At 50.4% G+C, this 25,991-nt stretch overlaps 1 protein-coding gene across 2 annotated transcripts in view; it reads left to right on the plus strand.

Moving 5' to 3' along the window:
• Window positions 1-353: 353 nt before the first annotated feature.
• SFXN5 (sideroflexin 5) overlaps window positions 354-25,991 on the plus strand; it is an 83,785-nt gene continuing 58,147 nt past the window's right edge. The window contains exons 1-3 of one of the 2 annotated variants that reach the window (XM_082760252.1): window positions 354-469; window positions 8,045-8,113; window positions 17,171-17,248. In XM_082760252.1, coding sequence (XP_082616378.1) covers window positions 413-469; window positions 8,045-8,113; window positions 17,171-17,248 — 204 coding nt within the window. In that variant the 5' untranslated portion in view covers window positions 354-412. Of the gene's footprint in view, window positions 476-8,044; window positions 8,114-17,170; window positions 17,249-25,991 lie in introns of both variants that reach the window. The other variant, XM_082760251.1, reaches the window with a different exon arrangement.

The raw sequence follows: 25,991 nt of genomic DNA on the forward strand, positions 1-25,991 counted from the left end.
AAGGGTTTATGCCACAGCTGCTTCACCACAACCCCTCAGCTGTTCCTCAGCACCTTACACTGCCCAAAAACCCACGTCTTTTTTAATGGTTTTAATGGTTTTAATGGCACTTTGCGAGCGCCACAGCTGAGGGGAGCCCGCTCCGAGCGCCCCCTCCCCCCCCTCCCGTCAGGGCTCCCCTCAGCTTCCCGCCCAAACCCCGCGCCCCGCCGCGGACTACAACTCCCATGCTGCCCCGCGCCGCCGCGAAGCCCGTCGGTATGGAGGGGAGGGGGGTGGAGGGAACTACATTTCCCATCGTGCCTCGCGGGGGCTGCGGTGGGCCGCAGCCAATCAGAGCGGCGCCGCCGCAAGGGGCGGGCCCGGCGGCGGGGGAGGCTGTTTAAAGTGGCGCCCGCAGCGCGCGAAGGGAATGGCGGAGCCGGCGGACTACCCCCCCTTCCAGCTGGGGAAGCCCCGCTTCGATCAGGTACCGGTACCGGCACCGGGCGGCGGCGGCAGCGGGGCGGGCGCGGCGGCGGCGCGAGCGGACCCTCACGGTGCCCCCCCCACCCCCCTTCTGGGGGGCAGAGCCCCCTTCGCTCCCCTTTTGGCTTCAAGCTGCGCGCTGATTGGTCAGCGCCCCGCCTCCCATTGGCTGGCGCCGCTGTCGCTCAGAGCCGCGGCGCCCCGCCCCTTGGCAGGCGGTGATTGGCCCGTACCGCCGTGCCCCTGTGGCGCGGGGGGGTGGGCGCGCGCTTGGGGGCGCCGAGGTTGCGGGTTCGAGACCCGGGTGGGGACGGAGGGGGAATAGGGGCGGGGGTCCCTCGGTGTCACCCTTTTGGTGTCACCCTCCTGTCCCCACAGCGTGGTCCCATGTCCCTAAATACGGTGCTGCGAGGCTGGGCCCGGCCCTGGTAGGGCTGGCTGAGAGCCCAAGGTTGTGTGGAGGTGATGGCAAAACGGTGCCCGGAACCACCCCCCCCCCCCGCCGGTGTGAGGCGATTAATCTGTTAAAATAATAAAAACATGAAGTGTGAGGGAAATGTGGAGGGTTTTTAGTTATTTATGGATGAATTCTGCCAGGAAAGGGGTTTCTGTGAGGGGTGGTCAGGCCTGTGTGGGGTTTTGGGGGGTCTTTGGGGAGCTGCGCCAGCGGGATGCTGTGGGGCTTGGGGGTGTTTCAGCCACCCCAAATCCTGTGGGATAAAAGGCCTTAAAACCCCCCTGTGCCCGTAAAGGTGGCGATGAGGAAAGCTGGGGCGGGTTTTGGGGTGGTTTGGCTCCCACACGCCCCAAAGCTGCCGCTCCTGAGGTACCCTCAGCGCCCCCACCATGGTGCAGCTCACACCTGGCTTTTGTGGGGCCATGTTAAGGTCTGCCAAGGCTTCTGATAAGGTTTCCAAACCCACACAACTCATTATATGTGTTCCCAATTCCTCCCCGGAGCGGGGTGAGGCTGCCACGAGAAGGAAGGAGGCATTGCGGTTCCTGAACTGTTCGCTAATATGTGTCCCATCCCCACCCCATGCTTTTGGGGAGCTCTCCAAGGGGACTTCCACCCCACTATCCACCCCAAATCTGCACAGGACCGCACTTTGCCAACCCTCTGACTCGCTAATTGCAGATCCCAAAGCTCGGCTTGACCAAAGCCACCCATTTGGGTGGTGAAATAGAAGTCCTGTTGCTTTTTTCATGTGTGGGGCCAGGTCTGCGTGCCCGTCCCGGCCACCTTGCCTTTGGGATCTCCCTTGGGTGCGGGACAGGAGGTGGTGCAGGGACCCCATGGGAGCCACGAACACCCTGCACAAACCCAAGGGATGCTCAGGCTGAGGAGACGGAGCTTTGTAATAAGGAGAAGAGGAGGAGGAGGAGGAGACACTACTCCCTTCTAGACACCACAGATGATTCGAGGCACACTTGGCAGCGCGTCAGGCACCGAGCCGGTGCATTCTGTTCATTAAGGAGCGACTGTCACTTGTAGCAACATTTAGAAAACGTTTCGAGGGCTATGGCAGGATGCTAATGATCGCCTTCGAGCGGAGCTGGCCTCTCTCCCCAACCACCACGCCGGGGGGGACGTGGCCACAACGCATCCAGGCCGCCCGGTTTGGGGTCTGGCAGCTTTGTGGGGTCATGGAGCAGGAGAAAGAGGTCAAATCTGCCCCCGTTTGGGTCCCTGACTGCAACATCCCGACCCATCCTTGGGGCGAGCTGGTGTTTATTTCCCCACAGGGAACCTCGGTCTCCAGGGCTGCGAGCTGGTGCTGGGGAAGAATGCCCCTGTGAGACACAGGGGAGCTGTGCAAGGCAGCTTTGTCCTCACAAGGGTAAAAAAACAAACATTAAAAAAAGCAGGGAATTTGCCTCAGAGAGCAAATTCGGTGTTCTGAGGTTGTGCTTGTGTGGAGAGGAGGTGATTTCCTTCCCTCGCTGCGATCCAGAGCCCTGGTTCGGGGCTGGAGGAGCATTTAGGGCAGCTGATGGCAGGCACACATCCCCAGCGTCACCCTGGCACTTGTTTCCCCTTCTCCCACCTCTTGCTTTGCAGCTCGCTTGTTTTTCCTGCTCTTCAGGCAAGTCGCATCTGTCGAGTCACATTTTTGGTTGCTTTGCTGGGAGCAGCTTTTGCCTCCCAAGGGAAGCAGGTTATTTTTAGGTGAAAGAAGAAATGAGGACATTAGGCTTGAGAACGTGTGAGATAGGGCTTAGTTTTCTGACAAGTCGTTTTAATTTGTTAATCGTACTCTTTTTCTTTTTTTTTTTTTTTTTTTCCTTTTCTTAAAGAAGGGATTTGCTAAGTGCTCCCTCTCTTTGAGCCAAAACATCAAACGCAAGCTCCCAAAGCTCCAGGGTCTCTGCCTGCAGCCCAGGGCTCCTGCTTCTGCCCAGCAAATTAAATGCATCCTCCAGCAGAAGAGCTGAGGAAACCTTTCCAGCAGAGCTCTGCATAAGGTTCGGGCTCAGTGGTTCACCAAACAGCGGCGTTAACTGCTGCAGGCAGGTCGTGCAAGCTAAACTTTGGGGTTTTTAGTGGGGTCAGCCCCCTAAAAAGCATCACGAGGCTGTCCTGGCTGGTGCGGGGAGGGCTGCAAGGTGCGCAGAGAGAGGTGAGCTGATTTCCAGGCTGAGGTGAGCGTCCTCGACAAGTCACCCGGGTGTCATCCTCGTTGCAAAGCGGATCTGAGATCTTTTAGGGGAAGGAGAGGGAAGTGAAGAGGAGTAAACTGGTGGCACTGCGATGTCAGCGGCGCTGCGCTGATCTCGGAAACATCTCGTTAAGGGTGTCGGTGCTGAAGATCATCCCTTCCTACTCTCCCTGTTCAGGCAGCGGGAGGAACCAGGGCTGTGCTATAACACCGTGAAGTTACACAGAAATTCCCGCTCCGGCTTCCCAGTTTGAAGTTATTTTCCACCGAAGATGAACGAGAGCACCACGACAGAGAAGGGATTTTCCTACAAGGCTACAGGAGGACGTTTCAGGCTGGTTTGTGGCTGCTGTAGAGGAGAAGAGGAAGCGCAGCCACCTTTGGGTTTGGTGTTTGGCTGCTGACCTCGTAGGATCTGCCATAAAAGCCTTCCACTGGCTCTTCTACACCTCTTTCAGCCAGGGCTGGAGTTTTGAGAGGGAGTTGGCTTCTCTGTGCCCTGTGCTGCAAGGTGTAAACCCTGCCGGGTGCCTGGCACCCCAAACCTCTTTGTTGGGAACCCCTGTACCTCGTGGGTTGGGTTGGGTTGGGCAGCTGAAGGCTTTTCCCAGCATTTGGGAATCGTGTAGGGCTAAAACAGGCCAGGAGCACACTGCTGGCCACGAGACAAGTCCACGAGCTGCAGTGCCAGCCGTGAGGAGGTGAAAATGAAGATTCGCCTCTTTGCCTTGGGGCTGAGGACATCTAAACCCTTGCCTGCTGCTGCAGGTGAAGATGCAGGGACAGATTCTGGGCCCTTAAATACCCTAAAGTCAGCGTTGGGGTGTTGTAGGGCTCCATAGCTTAAGCTTGGATCTGTAATTGGGGTGGATCATAAACGTGTGTGCAGTTTCACAGCCGAATCTTGCCTGCACGCAGCTGCTCGGTGGCTTGTATTTTATAACATGTATTTTCTTTGCTTTAGCTTAAATCTCCTCCTAATTAATTTAAAGCTGACCTAAGCCTGATTTTTAGCTAGAAAAATAAAAAACCCAAGTCTGCGTGCCTTTTGCTCTGGCTTAATTAAATCCCTTTGACGATCACTCTGTAATTAAGTGAGTAAAGGTGTGCGCGTCCCCTCTTTTTCCAGTGCAGGGTTTTGAGGAATGCCCCCTTCTTTAAAGGCAGGTGAATAATGAGTGCTTCCTAGTGGTCACTGACCCTTCTCTCCAAATTTCTAGAGCCTGCAGGGAGCGTTTTGCTTCTTCTAGCCTTCGTCCTGGACTCAGCTGGATCCTGCAGCACAGCGACTGAACGGAGCCGGGGCTGTACCGCGCTGCCGTGCCGTGGCAGGGAATTAATATTCCCAGAACTTCATTTTGCGTGCAGGCTGGTGAGAAGCGCTACCTAAATAGCCCCGATTAATCACAGGAAATTTGCGTTATGCAGTTTTTTTTTCCTCCCAGTGACAGTTTACTACAGCAGATGTTGCAGGAATAAAGCGGCAAGCGAGGCGCTGGGGGTAGCCGGGAGCTGAAGGTCAAGCTTCTGCGGGCTCCGTCCCTGGAAATAATCCTGTTGAGAAGCAATAATCCCAAATTGTTGAAGTCTGGGGCTGCCTGGTTGAAGTGTGAAGTGTGGAGGGAATGGAAATCCCCTGCTGTGCCTCGTGGGATGATGGAAAAAGGGTCAGGTAGGGGAGGGGAAAGGAAGCAGTCCCTGGATGATTCAAAGCCGAAGGAGGCACGGCGGAGCAGGGAGTGACACGGAGAGCTCTGGCACGCAAATAAAGTCAAATTCCCTCTTCTTAGACCTTGCAGTAATTAATGAGCAAGTGTTTGCCAGAGCCTGGTGCCAGGTTGTAGCTGGGGGGAGAAGGGTGAACCGTGGCTTGGCAGGACTAGCAGGGTGCTCCTTGGTGAAGACCTACAGGGATTTGTGATCCTCACCACGGGCAGGGATGGGCCACAGCTGCTGGGTTTCCCCTGCGTGTCCTGCTCCCAGCAGCAGCATTTTGCTGAGATAATTCTGTTACAAACCAGCAAACCGGGGCTGCTTCCCGCATCCCAACGCCCCTCGACTAACAGAGCTTAAAAAGCAGGCACGTGCTCGTTAGCAGTGGCAGAACTTCAAGAAGTTGCAGAAGAAAGGTGTGACAGCTGGGAACTGCAATCCTCTGCTTCTCCTGACATCAGGTTCTCATTTTTCCCAAGGCTGGGGCTTTGGGTGAGGCATCCCTGCTGCAGAAGCCCCAGGAGGCATGGCAGTGTCTGCTCTTATCTAGCTTTACACTAAACGTTGAACAGATTTTTAAAAATAATAACTAGAAAAGAATAAGAAAATTATTTCTGTGATACATCTCTGAATTTATTTCTTCCAAGTGTTTTAAACCAGCTTGCTTTCTTTGTAGGGGCTTCTCCTTTCCCCTTAGCTGAGCCTGAAAGTCCCGTAAGGAGGCTGAGCAGTCGGTGATCCCGATCGCTGAGACGAGCTGAGTGCAGCAAAGAGCAGCGACACGCAGAGGATTTGCCTGCTGTAGGAATTTAATCAGGGAAGTGAATGCTTTCCAAGCTGAAGGAGTTTTGACATGGTCTTATTAACTCCTCCTGGCTTTTATTTATGATTAAACTCGATGCTGCCATCGCGGGAAGGCAGGGAGCAAGCAGGCAGCGTCAAACATCAGCGTGTCCCTGCAGGTTAAGGTGCTTTTTTTGGGCTTTTTTCCTCCCCAAGTGAAGTGTTGGGATTGTGACAGAGCCCTCCTTGTGCGCGCATGTGAGGGGGAGAAGCAGCAAAGTGCTTTTTACACCAATTAAATCCTTTTTTATTTTTTTTTTTGATTAACAGAGCTGCTCTTTAAAATCTTGGCCCGGACGTGGGAGTAGCTGAGGTTTAACGCAGCAACGCCTCCTTGGAAGGAACTGGGATGAGAGAGAGTGGGGCGAGACGTCTGTAAATACCTCACCCTTTGCATTTTTGGGGGCTGTGGAGCCCCCAGACCCAGCGGGGACACCGCAGAGCCTCCCCCCAGCAAGGTGCCCAGCCCCACATCCCGGCAGCTGCTGCAGCTCCCCCAGGAGGAGCCCCCAAAGCTCTGGGCAGCCTGTGCCAGGGCTCCGGCACCCCTGGGCCCAGCAGTGCTGCCTGAGGGGCAGGGGGAGCCTTTGGGGCATCCCTCCCTGCTGGTCCTGTTGGTTGGGGTCAGGAGAACAGGGCTGGGAGGGTTTGCCTTGAATTGCCACGCTGGAGATTTAACCTCGGTGGTTAAACAACTCAGGGGGAAAGGGGAGGCTGCAGGTGCTCAGTCAGGTCTTGTTGCCTGCCCTAGGATGGGCTCCACCTCAGCGGGGCTCTTTTTGCCTCCCCGGAGGTCAGAGGTGTTCCCAGGAGCTGGTTTCTGCCTCGTGCTCAGCCCGGGGAAGAAGCACCTCTGCCAGGAGGGTAACACAACTTTCCTTCTGGAGGAAGACACACAAAGCCAAGCAGGAGCCTGCAGTGGGAAGACGGGAGGAAAAGGTGCTTCTCTGGCCTCCTGGGACTTGAAAGGTCTTGAAGTCTGGGGCTTTTCTGGAGTCTGCGTGCTCACAGGCAGGACTGGTGGCTGTAAGCATTTAAAGGAACTCTCAGCAGCTCCGTGTGATGGTGCTGGGTGCTTTATTCTCCAGTTTTCTTACTCAGGACCTGGCTGTGCCATCCGTGGCCCCGCTCAAGTAGCCCTTCCCTTGCCCCTGGACTTGTCTGACACAGAGCAGCCTGGTTCAGGCACCACCTGGAGACGGCTCCCTCATTTTGGGGTGAGACCTGAGGCTTTTGGGGCTCCCCGGTGAGACCACAGAGCGCAGGACGAGCAGCGGGAGAGAGGAGAGGACCCGTGGCAGCACGAAGGGAGCACCGGGCAGCGGTGATTGCAGGGCACTGGCACCCGCAGAGGTTTTTGTGCTGAAAAATCCCAGCAAGGTAGCGAAATGCCAAGCTCAAAAAGCTGGAAAGTACCAGAATTAGCGTTAATTAAATCAACGCTAATTAAAAACCACTAGGCTTTTTTTTTTTTTTTTTTTTTTCCTTTTTCCTGAAGTTCTCTGAAGCTGTTTGTGCTCAGTCGCAGGTTTTTTTTTTCTATTTTTTTTAGTGCAGGACATGATTTTAGTGCAGGGATTTGTCTCCCCGCGGCTGTCGTGCAGAGACATCCCGAAGCCCAGGCTCAGCACCGGTCTCTCGCCCTCCCCTTTTCTCTGTGATTCCAGATTCAGCAGCTGTTTTGCTTCGGAGCACGTTTCCCATTCATTTTTTTACCCTTTATCAGCTTTATTCCACTTGATCATCAGTTCTTCTTCTCCCTAGGCTGTGAGGATGTTGGGAGCAGGGAGCATTGCCCAACACGAGCGTGGCGGGGTTGAAGATAGGTTTTTTTCCTCTCATTCTATAAAAACCCTACCAATTATTTTGTTCTGTGTGGTGTCTGCAACGTCTGAGCGTACTGCAGGTTGGGAACGTGTTTAATTGGGTTCTCTCCAAGCACGCAAATAGGAAGGAGCCCAAACCTTCGAGCTTTGGTTGTTTTGAAAATCGTGAAGGTTCACAGTTCGTCTTTTTACTCTGCGTTCGTGCAGGCTGGCGCCGTGAAACCCAGCCCTGATTTAGCACCTGGGCAGTCCTGTAATGAACTAAAGGCATGGAAGTGGCTTTGTGCTCAGTCCCATCTCTCACCTGGCTCGTGAGGAGCGGGGTGAGGAGGAGACCCCAGGGGCTGGGGCTTCCTTCAGCAGCATCGAGCCGGAGCCTTGCCCCTTCCAGCCCTCCTGTCGTTATAGCAAACAGCTTTTCTGCCATTGCTTTTCAGCTCCAGCATAGTTGTGCGGAGGAAATAAGTTATTTTTTGCGCAGCAGATGAAAGGCAGGTTGTCACTGAACACATTTTGTTTGTTCTTCTCTTCCAGACTTCGTTTTATGGCAGATTCAGGCACTTCTTGGACATCATCGATCCGCGCACTCTCTTTGTCACTGAGGTAAGGTGTACGCCCCTTGCTTTCCGAAAAACACTCTTTATTGGGCAGGTTTGGATTAAAACCAATTTCTCCTGTGAGCAGCAGTGGTAAGGAAGCCAGGTTTCCAGTGGGTTTGTGTCTCGTGGCTGATTGATTGCCTGGCCAAGCCCTAACAGGGCTGAGCAGCAGCTTGCTGTATTAGCCCCTGGTGAATCCACACAGCTGATCTGACCCAGTGCCAGATGCAGGAAAAATTCCCACAAATTTGAATGGAAAAAAAAATAATACAGGTGAGTAGAGGAGAGAGCAAACCCTAACGCTTCGTGGAGGACGTGAGCTGGGTGGGCACAAGCCGCAGATTTGCAGTGGCTGCTCAAGAAGACCTTTTCTGAGCAAGGTGTAGTAGTTTTTCCTTAGTTATTATCCCGTTTTTAACAAGCTTTAGAGTCCCTGGCCTGTTTATATTTCTTTTAGTGAGGTCCAGCATTATTGAATTCCTCCACTTTCATGAAATCATGAATTAATTGTAAGAAATCCCCTAGAAGACCTATTTCTGCTGGTGGTTTTAAATCCTGCCTGATGGCCAGATTTTTTTTTCTTTTTTTTTTCTCTCTCTCTTTTTATTTTGCCTGTTTCTCAGAACACTGGGAGCAGATCTGTCCACTACAGTCATTGATGGACTGAGTCCAGTTCCTTACACACTGGAGGGGGGAGGAAGAGATCTGCTGTAACTTTAAACAATTCTTATTTTTCCCCAAATCAGCTAGCTTTTTTTTTTTTTTTTTCCAAAAACACAAGGCTAAAATGTGTTGTGCAGTTCTGAGTATCTTTTGGAGAACTGCAGACAGTAAAACAGCTGTTTTTACGCCACCAGACTGACGATTATACTTCCATTTGTAAAAGCACAGGTTCAGATCAAATAGAAAATCAGTTTTCAAAAGCCACCATCCTTGACACAGAGCTCAGCGTGGGGAGGTGGCCTCTTTGAAAAGAACATTGTGACTCAAGAAAGATGCTGCTAGCCCTCACGTGTCTTGAAGTGAATGAATAAAAATCCCAACCTGAGGATCCAGGGCACTTTGCAGATTCTAGAGCTATTATTTAGGGAGGATGTGAGCACACAGGTCAGAATCCAAACCAATTAACTGCACGTTGAAGGATTGGTGCTGCTGTTATCTTAGCAGAAACTTCGTGTTAAGAGCAACGAAGTGTGTGGTGGAGGTGTGAGAGCGTGGGAATCCTGCACTGTGCACTTGTGGTGAGGCAGAGGCTGTTGGGTGTAACTTGTGAGCCTCCTCTCTCCCTTCTCATGCTTTTGATTCTGAAATGCAGAAGCTGATGCAAAAAGCCTGCACCAGGAGGTCTCATGGAGGAGAGGTCCTTCTGGTGGGATGAAAGATGCAGGTGGTTCTGCTCACCTTTCTCCTGGCCATCTTTTTGGTGTATTGTATTATACATTTTTATTTTATTTTCTTGTTCTCTTTTTGGAGGAAAGTTCTGTTGGGTGGAGATAATCCATCCCCTTCTGCTTGGATAAATTTCTCTTAATTTAGGAATGTGTTATGTGTAATAAAACCTCATTCTCAATAATTCTCAATAATCCTCATTCTCAAATCTCCATTTAAATCTATCACATGTTTATTATTATTATTTTTATTAAGGTGGCTAACCTACTACACCCAAACCAAGACCAAACTCTTGGTTTTTACAATGCCATGAATACAGACAAAATACAGAATTCTCAAACCTACCTCTTGTGTGTCCCCAAAGTGGGGAGATACATTTGAACTTGGTCGAGTTAGTGCTTCTGTTTCTTGCATTTACACTTTAGGTTGAAGAAAATCTCACGTGTTCCCATTTGGGATGGATTTTATGCTGTGGTTGTGGTAGTATGATGAAAAAGTTTAAGTAGTTTGAGCACTGGAACTCAGTCTGGTCTCGCTGTGTACCCCAAACCCGTAACTCTGTCAGTGTTTCACTGTCAGTTCTGCTCCCAGAATGAAAACAGTTTGGTTAGGATCCCGGCAGGCTACCGTTTTCTCATGGTTTCACAAGAAATCATCAATTTCTTACTTTCAAAGGGCTGAATCTTGTCTGCATTCGAGGGCAATTACCTCGCTCCTGCTGCTTGCTCAGTGTAGAGGATGTCTTGAATTTGGGTAAGCCATCTGCGAGTTGGATAACTGCTCTGGACTTAAAGGAGATGATCCCTCCTTTAGCTCAGCTGCGTGGTTTTCAACCTTCCCACTGTTCCCTTGTCAAACTGTTGGAAGTTTCTGAAGGGGTTGGTAAGGTTGCAGGTGGAGGACCATCGGGTGGCATCATTTAATTTCTCCAGAGGCTCTGTTGACACAATTCTTCTGAAGAAGGTGAGACATAAGAAAAAAAAAGAGGAAAATCCAGGAAACTCAAGCAGTTCTGGACCCCGAACAGAACCCCAACAAACACGAGAGGTTTGATTTCCTTCTCTGGGGTCTAAAACTCACGGCTTTGACATCCGTGGTCTTCAGGAATGACTTGGTGGCTGCCCAAGGAAAGGAATACCCTTGTCCCTTTCCCTTGGGGGTCTGAATTAATAACAGAAACGCTTCAGGAGACCTTCTGCAGTGCATTTTGTGAGCCCTTCCTCCCCCGGGGAAGCATCTTGGCCAAGCAGATGCCAACACCTGGGGGCTCGGGGGGCACCTCCCCGAACAGAAAGCTGCGTGGCCGGGCTCTGCGGATCCGAGCTGGCGCTTTGAAACGCTTCGCGTGCGTACGCGCAGAGCTGAGAGCTGTTTGGTTTCACTCGAGAACCGAAGTGGCAAATTAAAAATCTAAAAGGGTTTGATGAACCAGCAGCCGCTGACGGAGAGCTCCTTCCCCTGACAGATGGCTGCATCGCTCAGGCCCGGGCTTCTCGGGGAACAAATCAATTGCTGTTTGTCTTGGAGGAGCTCGCTGGCAAATGGGGGGAAAAAAAAAAGTAGCTAAATGAGTCTCTAATGAGAAGGGAGGTTAATCCCGTGGAAAAGGCTGGGGAATGTAATAATATATATATATTTTTTCCTGTGTCCTTTTTTTTAATTGCTGCTTGTTGCATCATCGCATCCTACTGGTGGCTGTGCTCTGGGGAAGGAGACAGCGATTCCGCGGAGTGGGAGCAACCCAGCACGGCGATATCAAGTATAATTAGTCTCAATGACAGTCCTCTCTTACTCATTTATTCCTTTTTAATAAAGCAAATTCCGAACTCGGTTAAGAACTTCCCCGTCTTTTAGAGGTTCTTAAGCATTCATCCTCAAGGGTTGCGTGCCAGATATTGGAGTATTGAAGTTTGAACTCACAAAAAGCACGTGCTTGTGCGGGGTAGGGGCAGCTGAACACCGGTTTCTTTGGGTTTATATTTAGGGGTTTCTGGTAGAACAATATCTGTAACTCACCTACCAATTCCACTTGGCTTTCTGACTGCATAGCATGTTGCAACGAGGCACCGAGCTTGTGTCAGCACGGCCTGCGCTCCCTGAAGAGGAGTTTTTGTGTGCTAATCCATCTCGTGGCTAGCTTTCTCATCATTTCTAAATCATTTATTTTGCAGCTGCAAATTTGCAGGCGTTTCCAACCAGCAGAAAATGTGTCACTGCAGAGGTCAGGCCCCACCAGGCCCGTTGCTGACACCACGAGAAACCCCTGGGTGGGTGCGACGCCTGCTTCCCAAACGTGTGAGGCTCAAACAATTGGAGAAATGCTTTTAATTGCTCCTTAATTAGGGTCCATCGGGAGAAGCAGTAGGGCCCGGCAGGTATTTTTACAAGGCTAACTTATCCCATCTGACATCAGCCCGGACAGACTGTTAACGCTCTGCGGGAAGCTCTTGGTGGGGAAAGCTGGGGATCTGATAACGATGCAGAGCAAAAGTGAAAGGAGGATGAATCCGAGCTGCGTCTTATCTGCTTTTCCTTGATCTCATTGTTCAGAGCATACATCTACAGAGCGCCGAGCATCTTGCATTCCCATATTTGGGTTTAAAATGGAAGCAGGATTAGATGTATGTTATTTATACGAACGATACCTTCTTACTCAGCAGATTGACTGTCTGTGTTTATTCAGTGTCACATCTGCTGGCTCTACTTGAACAAAAAGTTTCTGGCTCCTGTTGTCTGTCACTGTAGATCCAATACAATAGGGCCAGCTGGAGTCAAGTCTGCCGTATGTATCATCCCCAGAGCAGTGAGACGGAGCCGGGAGCTGCTGAGCCGCCGATGGCAGAGCACAGCTGGATTCCCAAATCCCGCCTTGAGTTTGTGGTGCCGGTGGCCAGGAGCCTCTTCCTTTGCATCGAGTGCCAGGAAAGTCGTGGCTGGTGGGATCCTGAGCTCGCAGGTAGGCTGTGGTCAGCGTGGGGCTGGCACCAGCACCAGCACTGATCGAGCAGAGCGAGGCTCAAGGTGTCCCAGCGAGCCCTGTCCCATCACTGGGTCGTGTCTTAAAAGGCTGGAGTGCGAAGCCCAACGCTTTCTCTCTCTCTGTTGATTCTGTAACAGCAATGTTGTAGTGCTTCTGGCATAATGACTGTTATTCTGGTCTCTCTGTGCACATATGGGGTTCTGGAGGCAGCTCTGAGCCATGTGTAGGCATCAGCTGAGCTCCAAGAGGAGAGGAGGCGCCGAGCTGGGAGACAGAATCGGCGTGCCCTCGCGCACAGGGGGCAAGGTGAAAAAAAACAGGAGAAGAGCTCTCGTGCTGGAAGGAGGTGCCTGATACGAATATATACATTTACACACGTGTGCAGTCTTCTGTAGGACTCAATGTGGTTGTCTTCTACCTCACCAGAGCGCTGAAGCCATGAGGGATTTGGGGATGCCACCGACGGATCGCTGGTGGTGGCCATCAGCTCGGCATGGTGGAGGCTAAGGTCCTGCTGGCATCTTCGGGTTTGTTCTTTCTCCTCCTTTCTTTGAGGCACCAAACCGAGCCCCTAAGAATGTGATCCTTCAGCAACTCTTTCTACAAAGACCGATTCTTCTCCTGATGGAGTTCTGCAAGCGTGTTTTGGGCAGGGACCTGCCCCGAGTCAAGGCAGGTTATATTTGTTCTTTGCTCTGAAGCCTTGGGGTTACAGCTAAGTTAATTTAGCCAGCTTGAGCCAAGGACTGGTTTTTGGCAGCCAACTTCAGTCAGTGGCTGAAGTGAAGCCCAGTGCACACTTATTAGGGACCTGAGCTTTAGCTCATAGTTTTTTGGGGGCTGTGTTCCTATGAGGCTGAGCCCTTCTGCCACGAGGTGCTGTGCTGAGCTCGGTGGATCCCTGGCACCGCTTCTGGGCTGGGGTTTGTGAGAACGCTCCCCGGGTGCAGATGGTCCGTCTCGCACCCTATTGTGCGAGCTGAGACCCCGTAATCCACCACTAGAAGTGCTCTAGGTTTTTACGAGGAGAGGGGTATGAAGGAAATGATACACCCGAGTAAAAAAACTGTGGTTGCACTTTTTTTTTTTGAAGCGATGCTGTAAAAATCCCAGTAACACTTCTTCCTACAGATATCAGTAGAAGAAGCGAGCAACAATAAATATTGAAATGGTGGCGTGACCTCGTGGGCAGACCTCGTTTTCCCCTCGTTAAAAGGGAGAAGCAGTGTCATCCTAGACACTACCAACTCTCTTAATAACGATTTCTCGTGCTAAAAGCCAGGGAGTGGAGCTGCCTGGCATCTTGAGCTGCTGCACGCAGCAAAGTTCCCGGGTTTTTGTTGCCGTTGGGTTTTGTCGCTGCTGGTTTTTTTTTTTTGGAGGCTTTAGTTAAAAGAGCATGGTTGGCTTTTCTAGAGGGGGAACGAGGCAACCGTGCGTTTTTCCCTAACAAAACTTTGAGGCTGAGTTGTCTGCTGAAAGCATCTGAAGACCTCCGAGCTGCGTGAAAGGCAGCTCCTTAACGGGGTCCTCGCGTTTAACGGTTTTCCTCGCTTTCTGCCCCAATTTTTTGTAAGCCTCGGGAGCCGTCAGCAGCGTTGGCCTGGGACTTTTCTCTGAGAAAGTTCCCCTCATCCCCCCACTGAGCTGAAAGGAGAAATTCACGAAGAGTGCGATTTTTTAAAAAGCAAAATCGGGCTTTTTTGTTTTCTGTTTGTTACCACACCAAACAAGATGGGATCTGGCCAGGGTTGTTATAGTAACTACTAAGATTTCCTCAAGAGAAGGAGGAGAAAAAAAAAAAAAATAAAAAAATAGAACACAGACCCATTCATCTCTTGCTTCCAGTTTTTCATTCAGAGTTACACGCTGTTCTGTGTGGATAATTTGCAAGGCACACAGTGGAGGTAATTTCAGCGGCAGAAAACCGCACGGATAATGAGCCCAAATGGCTCTCCAGAATGTTGTGCTGGCATCGCCGGTTGATTTCCCAGCTTTGGAGGCGAGGAGGGTTGTCTTCCCTAGCTCTGCAGGCGTTAGGCAGTCAGGTGTCCCTGGCTTTTCACCTCTGGATTATCGGAATACCTGAAATCCTACAGGCAATTATGTTTTATTGGTGTTCGGGCGTGGTGTTGGCTTTTCCTGCGTGAGCTAATATGGGATAACAACCATGGGGCTGATAAGACAAGGAGCTACCAAGGACTAGAAGAGGCTAACGTCCTGTTGTGGCCTTGGATAGCTGTTGCTTATACTAAAAATAGCCTAAAAATCCTATTTATTTTTCATGGTACTCCTTTGCTTCGCAGTTTCGTGGTGACCATCCTGTGCTTTTACCTCTAGAGGATCATTTCCAGCTCCCAAGGACCTGGCAGGAATTGGGGCCAGCCCAGAAGTGCTCAACCACGTGGTTGTGCCATTGGATCTCATCCCAGGTGCTCGTTTCTCAAGGCCAGCTCTTCTTCTTGTACAAGATCCCCATCCTTCTACAAGAATAACGCATCCTGGGGAGATGCCATCCTAATTCGTAACCCTTCCTTTCTGCCCAGAGTCAAGCACTTGGCTTAAATCCTTAAAGAGGGGGCTGAGGGTTGGGACACAAGCGATGGCTGCTGCATGCAGCGTGGCCGTTCAGTCTCCTTGGATGCTTCTAGGGGATGCTGAACGAGCAGCTGGGAGAGAAATGCCCCAAATGTGGCTGGATCCACAGGAACCTCATCTGCCGTGGCTGAAGGCAGGGGGAGGTTGGGAAGCTGCTTGGGGAGACCTGGTTCCTGCTTGCCTTGGTCTTGATTTTTCCCCATGCATCTGCGTATGGCTGCTGTTGGAGAAAGTTTGAGTTAGGTGGCTGCTTCTTTGCCAATAATGAAGCTTTTATATTTAAAATCATTCTCTGTTTCTTGGAGCGAGGGTTTCCACTCTTTTTTTAGGTGAAATGGGTGACTGCCTGGACTTGGAAGAAGACTTTGAAACACCGTCCAGATTTGGTCTTGGCTGTCTTTCCTGGACATCCTTCGAGCTCTCCGTGAGACCTGGAGCCCCTCGGGGTGGTCGATGAGTGTGCTACACGTCGAGGATGATGCCAGGACCTGAGTGGATCCGTGTTCTGCCTGCTGAGAGCAGCCCAGGCTGCTCCTGAAGCCCTGGGCATGTGGTGTGGTGGAGGGTGAGGACAACCAACAGCCTGGTGGGGCATCTCAGGCACAAAGCGTGGGACAGGCTCAGTCAGAGGGAGCCTGCTCAGGCTGAAAACACAGAAATTGGGCAGAAAACGGGAAAACTGGCACTTGTTGTGTGTGTAGTGACACCGGAGAACCTCGGGAGGTAGCACTGACCTCGGTGTCAGCACTCAAACCTACGAGCCTCATCTCCAAGGCCAAGAACAGGTAGGAATGAACTCTGTAGGCGCATGAAGTGCAAGGGCTGGACACGTGTGATGCTGAGGATGCGAGCTCAGCCCGTGTGAAAACAACCACAGGCCCAGGGGCAACGCTCTCGCCTTGGGACGTGAAGGAATCGCCACTTTTCCATCGTGTGCCGGGAGTTTTAAAGACAGCAGTCGCTCATGAGTCGCCGTTTTCAGGCTGGCATCACTGCTGGTGCTTCCAAGGGAACCACAAAGGAGTCTTTGAAGTTCGGATGAAAGGCAGAGCAGGAGTCTCCTGCAGCACGGTGGCACGTACGGAGCCGGAGGATGCTCGCCTTGCGCCGTGGCACCGCTGTGCCGAAACCAGGGGGCTTCAGGGGAGCTGCAGTCCGGCTGCACGCTGCTAAATATGCCAGGGGACACTTCGTAAATACAAAACGGGTATTGGAGAAGGTGCCAAAACAACAGGCAGCGCAGAAACATCAAACCGGAGGCGGTGTTATTCATCTGGGTGACAGATAACCTGCAGGAGTCCTTTGAAAACGCTCGGCTGAGTGATTTGTTTGGCTTCAGATATCTGGGAGGCACTGCTCGGCGATCTGGTGCCTTCTGCAGGCTTGGATGAGCAGATTTAACCCCACCAAAGCAGCTCTTTGTGCCCTGCCTTGCTCCTCTGTAGCTTGGAGTAAAGAAGCTCTACTTGTCTGCCCCGTGGCTTTTTACTTCAAGAGCTCTATATATGCAAAGGATTGAAAAAAAATAAAATAGATGCTTAGACATGGTTTTATATGGATTTGTACAAACTTATTCATCCCTCTGGAGACGGGTGCTGGGTGAGGGCAGGGAGCAAAGCAGCAGCTGTGTTGAGGGCTTTCCCTCTCGATATCACCAGGAAATGTTCGTCTGAGAGTTTATGTGGAGTAATATCCATTTAGTAGCTAGGGTAAAGTGGACACGTTAGGGCATAATGTAAAATAACCCATCCATTTTCTGCCTTCAAGTGAGACCTCATTCTGCTCCGAGACTTATCAGGTCTCAGTGAAGACCGTCAGGTTTGTATGATGCCCTCTGCAGAGGCATTGCAAAGGGGACTTCTTATATTTTCTCTATTTTCTCCTTTTTCCTTTTTTTTTTTCCCTCTTCCTCTATGCTACATATATGGTTAGATATCAAGGCTGTGCCAACCAATGAAGCAAATGTCCACGCATCTCTTCTCTTTTATATCATGTGTAAATCTATGAAAGGACCCATCATAAAGTGCTTTTTATGAAAGGAGATAGGATTTTATAACTCGAGTCTGTTGCAACCCATGCTTCTTGTGCTTGCAGAGTCGCCTGAAGGAAGCTGTGCAGCTGCTGGAGGATTACAAGCATGGGACTTTGCCCCCGGGAGTCACCAACAAAGAGGTGAGAGGAAAAAGCCTTTCTTACGTTTCTACTGCTTCGTGTAGCCTGAAAACGGGCGAACGAGGTGGTGCTTCAAGCTACTGCTGCAGAATGATTTGGGTGTTTCCACTGGAAAAATCCCATTTTGGCTCTCTTGAGCTGATTGCTGCCTGCTCCTCTGGTTCTTCGGGTCCTTTGCAGCTGAACTGCCAGCATGTTGGAGTGAATTTGGGTCGTTTGGTTGTAAATGTTGCTGAACAGAAAGGACAGCAAGGGGTCTGCAAAATGAGCATACAAAAATTGTAGATAGAGCAAGTCAAATTTGGGGCTTTCCGACTTGCACGATTGTTGACTGCCTTTGGCCAACGCTACTGCTTCCCTTCCCCTTGCAAAATGGGCTTGCAGAATTAAAGAAAAAAAAATAAATAAATGTAGTTTTCATTTTAAATGAGGGAAAGCTCGTGGTCAGGTTTGTAGGTTCTTGCACCAGCAGCACTGATGCATCAGCACTTTCTCCTTCTGTGCTCCTGTTGGTTGTGATAATTACCATTTCTTCACTGGAATAACTTGTTTGGGCTATGCATAACCCTGTGGATATCCTCACATTGTAGGTTATACGTTCAGTTGGGACGGAGGTGTGGATTAGACTCAAGCTGCAAAAACCACGCTGATGCAAAGATGTTAGCCTGGTTTAGATGGCTGCTGAGAAAAGGGTCATTTTTGGTAAAACCTGGTTCTGCTTTGGGACAGAGGGATGGGTTGGGTGGTCACTCCATGACCCTGTCAGTCCCTATTTTCTGAACATTTATCAAATCTTTATGAACACGTAGAACTTGTGAAAGCACGGGTAAGTATTGCAGAGGAGCCAGACCCCTTTCTGAGCCTTTTTTCTTGCAAATGCAGGTATTTTATATCTCGTAATCTTTTCCTTATTCATCCACGTGTGCACACCTGAGCACAGCACCAAGCCAGGGGCTTTATTGCAGTGTGTGTTTGTGCATCTAGCACAAAAACCTTGAGCCCTACGTTGTGTAGTGTAACACAGAGCTGCAGAGCTGCACGGACTGGCAGACAGGAGCTGTACGAAGCGGCCACGGCAAAGGACCCGTGCACCTCCCGTGCAGACAGTGATGGAAACGGTGCTGTGCTCCTGTCCCACAGCTCAAATAACCCCTTTATTTCTTCTCATGCTCATGTGTAATAGTTTATTCTCACGAAAGACGACTGTAGCAGATAAATGAAAAAAGAAAAAAGACATTTGAATTCGTTCTGAATCATCTCTACGTATGCGGTAGGTGCTGTTTTGGGGAAAAGGCATGGCTTGAACAAAAAATAAACAGGAGATATCCCCTCCCTGTGCAGTGTGTGGCACAAGGCATCGCTCTCCTGGCCTTTGGATAGCACTGCCTGCATTCACCCGTAATCTGATGGTAAGAAAAAAGCAACCAGGACTGAGGGAAGCAGCAAAGCAAAGAATGATGCAGCAGCAGATGACTCAGTTCCCATCTGCCTCCAGGCAGATGAAGTGAAGTCATTTGCTGAGGCAAACCGCGCAGACTTTTGACCTACATTTTGGGTCTGCGTAGTGACAAGCCCAGAGTTCATTCAGAACTGCACTGAGGGAGAGCAAGCAGAAGCCTCACGTTTCTTGTTTCCTCCAGTCAGGGCAGTGCAAGCAGGAGGCGAAGCTTATTATGCAAGCCGGAGGGTTTCAAGTGGAAAATAAAGGTGTGGGGCAGAGGAGGAAAGAGAAAATGATGCCAGAAATGTCTTTCCTAGACAAATGTTAGCACATCAGTTTAAAAAAAATAATATTTTTTGTAGTAAAATCTCGACATGGTTTGCTTTGATCGCGGTGTCGATTATATTGGAGGGGTTTAAAGAGCTTCTGCTGACTGGGATAAAGTAGCTGTCCCAAGAGGAGCCTGGCACAGGATTGCAGCACATGCTTGTTGCTGTGTTTTACTGTTTTTTGCAGCGTTAATTAAAGAAAACCGCAGGGAAAGGTGAGCAAGGCGTGGGTAGATCCCAGCGAGGCTGAGAAGCTGGAACGTGCGCTTCTGGTGTCGAAACCGCTCCGACAGGGGTCAGCTGGAAGGACCTGAAGGGGATGAGGGCTTGGTGTGGCTTTCAGGCTGTGTTGCTCCTCTGGGCACACCCAAAAAACCTCAGCCCTGCGTGTCTGAGCGCTCTTCTCCTCCTCAGCACGCTTTCGGGTGGCTTGAACAAGCTACTTGCATGCAAAAGCAAGCGAAAATCCTCAAAATCTGGCTGTAGGTCATCTCTGGTGAGACAATAATTGTAGCTAAAGGGGTGGAATATCTCCCTCCTCTCGAGCAGAGCCACCAGTTTGGAAATAAACCCTTCCTGGAGGCACCCGCTGGTTTCTATCTCAGAGGCTGGAGGGGAGCTGGAAGCGTGCCGGTGCTGAGCTGAGTAGGAGAGTGCCAGATATACACAGCTGGACGAGTCTCATTAATTCCTGGTGCCTTTGCAGAACACACCATGTGCTGGCTGATCGCTCCGGGGGAGGGGAAACACCTCACTTGCATGGATTTCACCCCAGATTTCCCTCTTGGGAACCAAAGGTGCTTGGAGAGTCCTATTTTGCTTTCAAGCTCAATTCTACCATTTCTGTGGCTTCTCCGTGTAGCACAAGCTGCAGGATGGGCTCGGGCATCAGGGCATTAAGAGCTGTTGCAGGCTGATTTGGGAAATGAGCCCATTTTGCGATGGGTGGCTCATGTCCATGAGCTGAGGTTGGAATAAAAGAGGGAGCCACCTGGTTTTACATGACCGGGTAGGTCTCGCACAGCTCTGGGGCACTGGTGGAGTTGCCACGAGAGGTAACTCAATTCTTTTGACTGAAAGGTTATTTAGTTAGTTATTCAAACCCTTTTGGACTGAACAGAGCTAGTCACCTGGTGTTTGTTGGAGGCAGGGAGAACGTACTTGGGTACCTGCTTGGCTCACCTAACGTCGTGATGTGGTTGCGTCTGATGGATGCTGATTCCCAATTTTAGTTGCACGGTCAAAAAGGCTGGGCAGAAATTCACGAGAAGCTCAAGAGAGGATCTTTATCTTCTTTACCAACTTTATCTTCTTTGTTTAAGAGCTCATCTCTGGATTTTGGTTGCTGGAGCCCCTTAGAGGTGGAATCTCTACCCTTACAATGCGCTCTGCGTGCACGGACTGGGTAGACGAGGTGTCCAAATGGGCTGCTGGGCTTCACAATCATCATTAAAATCATAATCACCTTGGGAGCCTTTAAGATAAGGCTTTGGGCAGAGTTTTCATGTATTAGCTTCCTGAACAACCCACCAGCCCCCCTCGAATATCAGCTTTGAGATGGAGAAGACGAGTTGTTTTGACAGAGCCGCTTCGCTAATCTCCCGACTGATCCGCTTCGGTGGTGCGGCGCGTTTGACAGTGTTCAAACTCCTTTTTTTTCCCCCTCATTCAGAAACTCATGGTTCTCAGGGAGGATGGCAGGCAGTAGCTGAAAGCATAACAACAGCTCAGCACAATCCCTATTGCTCGCTGAAATGGTTTTACTGCATGAGGAATGGAAAATGTAGAAGCCTAAAGCTATGTAACGCCAAGCGTCTCCTCAACGCTTATCTTCTTGACAGGGCTCTTGTAGGACTAGGCTTTCTCTTCGGCACTTCCAGAGCAGGTTTTTCAAAATGAGCTGAAATGGAACATTTATGGACCATCTACAGGAAAAAAAAAATCCCCGAAGAGCCATAATCTGACTTTGCTCCACTTCCCCGTGGCCATCTCTAAGCCAGATTCCAGACGAAACGCGGCTTCGCTCCAGTTCTCCGTGAAGGCATCACCACTCCCAGCTCAGCTGCTTCCAGGTCAGATCCCAGATCCCAGGGTCCCAGATCCCAGGATCCCAGAGCCACCCGAGCAGGGTGCTCAGCCCCACGTCCCGGTGGCTGCTGAGCTCTCCAAGGAGGAGCCCCCCGAGCTCTCTGGGCAGCCTAAAATCCCGCAGCTCTTGCGCTCCCTCTTGAACTGGAGTGATTTCACCCCTCGGGAACGTGACCATTAACTCAGGGTGGTAAAAACCTATTTCTCGGGCATCATTAGCAAAAATGAAGAATCAATGTCTGAACTGTCGATAGCTGCCAGACTGCTGATGGCTTTTTATTGAGGGAAAACAGAGCTTTTCTTCCATATTAGAAAAACGTTCCTTAAAAGATGACTTTTGCCCTGGCTGCTCTCTGCTATGCCCTCAGCAGAACGGAGGCTGAGTAGCTGCCTGATGATTATTTAGTCAGTGCTGGGTACTTGGGCAAGAAGACACGCTGCAAACTCCTCCTCCTCAGCTCAGCTTATTTACCCAACTTTTTCTCTGATCGCTTGACAGCCGGGCTTGGTTTTCCTTAGCTAGGTGGCTGGGTTCTAACTTCTGCTTATTAAAATCCCATCAACCAAAACCATTCTGAGTAGTGGCAATACCCCACGCTGTAATTAAGCCTCCTCCCTGACAGGCTCTTATGACTTCATGCTTTTTCTCTTAAAAACATATATATTTTTGGTAATGCCACCATTTGGAGTGTATTTCTGTTCTTTTGGTCGTTTGGGTTAGATATTTCATCCAGATGGTGAGAACTGTAAAACATGCAGGGAGAACAAATTCCCTGGAGGCTTTGGGGAGGTTTGGTCTTCTGCTGGGGGGTTTGGGAGTGCTGCGTGGCTCTGTGTTGGATGTTTGGATCCCAAGTGTTTGATGGAAGAGGCAGCTGTTCCTCGTACCGGAATGAGAACCTTCCAATACGAAGAATTCTTCTGTCTAGAAATCAAAAATCCTGCTGGGAAAACTTCAGGAGTACTCATGGGTTTAGTAAATTTCTGTTTTTTTTGTTTTTTTTTGGTTCTGTTTGGCAGCCACGTGTATCAATGCCTTTTGTTCAGCTCCTTCTGCAGGAGTCAGGAGCGCTGGGAGGGCTGGCACGTCCCCGCTGCTGCCCCCTGCTAGCCCACTTCTCCTCCTTCGGATGGGACCAGCTGAGAAAGCAGTAGGATCCACAAAGAGGGCAAGAAGGGAGGTTTGTGGGCTTTGTGTTAAGGGGAGAAACCACTTCAGTTGTCCTGCCTTTCCCAGCCTGTAGGTACCGCTGTGTCAGTGCTCTCCTCTCGGGGTTTCTTCATCTCCCTGCAACGTTCTCCAGCGCTTGGTGCTCCTCGTTAGGTGAGCTCTCATTACACTTGAGTGACCTTTTGAGCCTGCTTTCCTTACAGCCCGGAGGGAGCAGGATGTGTTAAGAGGCCGCTGCTGCAAGCTGGTTTCAGTGCTGCTTTCCACCAGCAGCTGACGGGGCTGGCAGGATCCGGCCCCTCGCACGGAGCTCCGGTGGCTGGTGTGATCTGCGAGTGGGTAGGTGAAAATGACACACACAAGTGCACCAGGAGCCAATTTGCAGCAGAAGGTATAGACTGTAACATATCCAATTCTAAACAGGGCAGGCAATTCCCCCAACTGCCTCCTGGAGGGAATCTCCGCTGGAGTAAAAAGGTTTCATTGGAGGGAGTGCTCTCTCCTCTAAAAACAGTGGCTGTCAAATATCAGCCCGATAAACACGGGTGAAGAGCCACCGAGCTTAAAAGGGGGACGTTTTCTCCAGCCCAGGAGCGTCGGTGCTGAGGTTTATCCTCAAAACCAAAAGGCTGTACCAACTGCAGGCATAATGATGTGGCTTTTGTCCTTTATCCTCAGGCTTCTTTCGCTAATTTGTAGGATTGCATCTGTGTCCTCTGTGTGTGTGAGTCCCTTTCCCAACCTGTCCAACAGACCAGCACAGATTGGAAGAACAGATTGATGCTGGCATGTCAGCAGTGGTAAAAGTTAAGAGAAGCAGCACTCGGCGGCTATCAGAGAAAGAGGGATTTAAATCATGCCTGGTTTATGACACAGCTGCTTTTCACTGCGTGCTGATTGCGCTTGGTGCTGGGGGAAGGAGCACAGTGAAGCCCTGGGAAGGGTTGGCAAACACGGGCTGTGGGCAAAGGTGTTCTGGCACAGCAGAGCACCAGCTGCAGGTCTGCATCAGTACTGGGGAGATTTTCTTACGAGCTGCTTCTGCTCGTTTCTTCTCGCTTTCTCCCCAGAATGCCCTATGCTTTCGTTTTCATTGCTAAAATTCCCTGCAATAGTGTCTATGCTTGAGATACTCTGCTAGCAAGCCCAGCAAAACGAGTCCTTTCTGTTGTGCACTGAGCCCTGAGGTCTCTTCTGCCTTTAAATTGGTGCAGAAAGAGCTGCTGAGCTGCTTCGAAGTCTGTGCTCCCGCAGGTCAGTATTTGGTGTGATACCAGGCTGGGTCCAGCTAGGATCAGAGCCCTGATTTGCCCCATTTGTAGTCACGTAGCACTCTGTCCTAAAAACCTGTGTTAACCAGAAGCTGGAATCCAGTCTGAGAGATACAGCGACGAAGATTTGCCATCCTCCTCCACCTCCCCGTGTCCCTTTGGTCCTGGTCTGCGGCTGCGCCCCAGCTTTTCCCCTTGGTCCTGCCAGCAGAGAGAGGCAAAGAGCCACAGAAGAGCGCCGTGCCAGCAGGAGCCTCGGAGGGTGCTGCTTGTGCAAGGAACCAGGGCTCCCAAGTGCGAGCGGTGCTTCTTTCCTGCACGATCTTCATTTGTTTCCCGTCAGCACAGCACCCATAAGAGGTTGAAAAACTCGTGCCATTAATTAACGCAGCCCTTGTGCTGCTGCTCGTCTCGTGGCGATGACTTTATCTTTCACTGCCCCCCCCCCCAGCAGAGGCAGCACCTATTGAATTTCTTGTTCCCTGAACTTTATCCGCAAACTGCTACGGGTTTGTTCTGTGCCCAGAATATTGCAAGGGAAAGTGCGATGCCATGGCAGCGTGAGCTGCTCTGAGGCAGCACTGCCATGTCTCTGCCTCCTCTCCTCCTGGCCATGTGTTCCCACCTCCTTGCTCGCTTGCACTGGCACAGCTGGTTCAGAGAGCTGATCTTAATAAAAACTAAAGCTCCCTTCCCCCCCCACACACCCTCCCAAAATGCTTCATTTGGCGAGTTGAGCAGCTCCCAATGTTTTCTGTCTGCTCTGCGTGAATGCTGTGTGCCTAGAAGAGGGAGGTACGGAGGGGCTGTGGGTGCCACTACCACGCATCAGCTCCAGCTGCTGGGGGTCAGGCAAGCCTGTGATGGAGGTAGGACATGGATCTGAGTTTCTTAAGACCAGAATTAAACATCCTGAGCTCTGGATCGTTTGCTACAAATCCTCGTAGCTCTGAGACACCACATATTTAGATTTTGATCCATCCACACCTTCCTCTTTGTCTGCCATCAGATCATGGGCTGATTTGGGGGGACCTCAGGACATAGGTCCCTAGATTTGCTGCAGGAAATCTTGTTCATTTATGCATATGTTTATTTATGCAGATACGTTAAGATGCATAAAAATATATTTGTTAGAAATGAAGATAACAGCGAGACAGCAATATTACGTGATTTTTACCCTTTGCAACTCTGGTCTGAAAGCTTCAGCATAAGGGGGATGTTCAGAGGGGGGAAAAAAAAACAACAAACCACCCCAAACTGAATGATCTGTAGTGAGAGGAAAGATGCAGCTTTCTGAAATGGTCCCTTGGAGACAGACACTCGCTATTCTCCAGCCAGCCCCTTCCTGCGAGCGTTGGCGGAGCATGAACTGTGGTGTGTCAGTTGTGACTTCTCACTCCTCAGCCTTTCCAAATGCAGCTTTGGCAACTTGCTGTTTTGAAACTGTTTCATTTCTTCCCCATTAGTATCAGTGAAGTGAAAAGAGGCTCACCAGCTTAATGGGCATATATTTATTACTGTGTTCTTCCCTCAATCATGTTAGCAGCGGGAAGAGCTGCTCACGCTGTCCCAGACCCAGCAGAGAACAATGAATCTATCAGAGGCTAAACAGCATCCCTTTTGCAGAATAATAGCTTTTCTTAACAGTGTTGATGAAGAGCGAAGAGGTCCATTTGCAGTAAACTGTACTTTTTTTTTCCCCTCTGGTCTCTTGCAGGATACAATAAAGCACAGATAGATCGGCTGTCCTGCTGCTCCTTGTCTCTGCGAGCTAGCAGCCTGCTCGGTGCTCCAAGGACAGGGCTTGGACCTTCTCTTTTCTGCGGTCTAAATGTTCTCTGTGGCCTGGTTTAAGCTGGCTCAAACATTTAGGGCATCATTTTCAGACTATCCGAGGGCAGCAGGCACCTGGGGAGCTCGTGCTGGAGGTTAATGCCCATTAAATAAACTGTTGTAAATTCTACCCCTGATGCTCTTACGCAGTTGCAAGCTGGCTTTGCTTCATCTCATCATTTGAGGATTAGGAGAGTTTATCTCAATTCACATCTAGATTACAAATCAGATTAGATTTGCAAGCTCCATATGGCCAAACTAAGCTGAAACGAATCTGATATCGAGCAACCTAGCTGCATTAGCAAGCCTGCTTCCCAAAGCTGTGCTTTAAACCATGTAATGGCATCCAAGTCCTTCCCCACCCCTGGTGTAAGCGATGCTTTTCTGTGAGTGCTGCTTCTTCTGTTTAAATCTTTCCAGTAGAATGCTGTAAGGATTAATTAGTTAATGTTTATCGAGTGCTGCAAAGCTGCAAAGTGTTATTTAAGTGCTATCTTTTTTTATCGGTTAGGACTCGATTCTGTTTCCACCTACACTGGGTTTGTATCTGTGTAAATCTGTGTATTTCGTGGGAATTGCTCACGGTTTCCGATCTGGTTCCCAATGCCTG

This window comes from Aythya marila (assembly GCF_965140915.1).
Source record: "Aythya marila genome assembly, chromosome: 4".
Taxonomy (NCBI): domain Eukaryota; kingdom Metazoa; phylum Chordata; class Aves; order Anseriformes; family Anatidae; genus Aythya; species Aythya marila.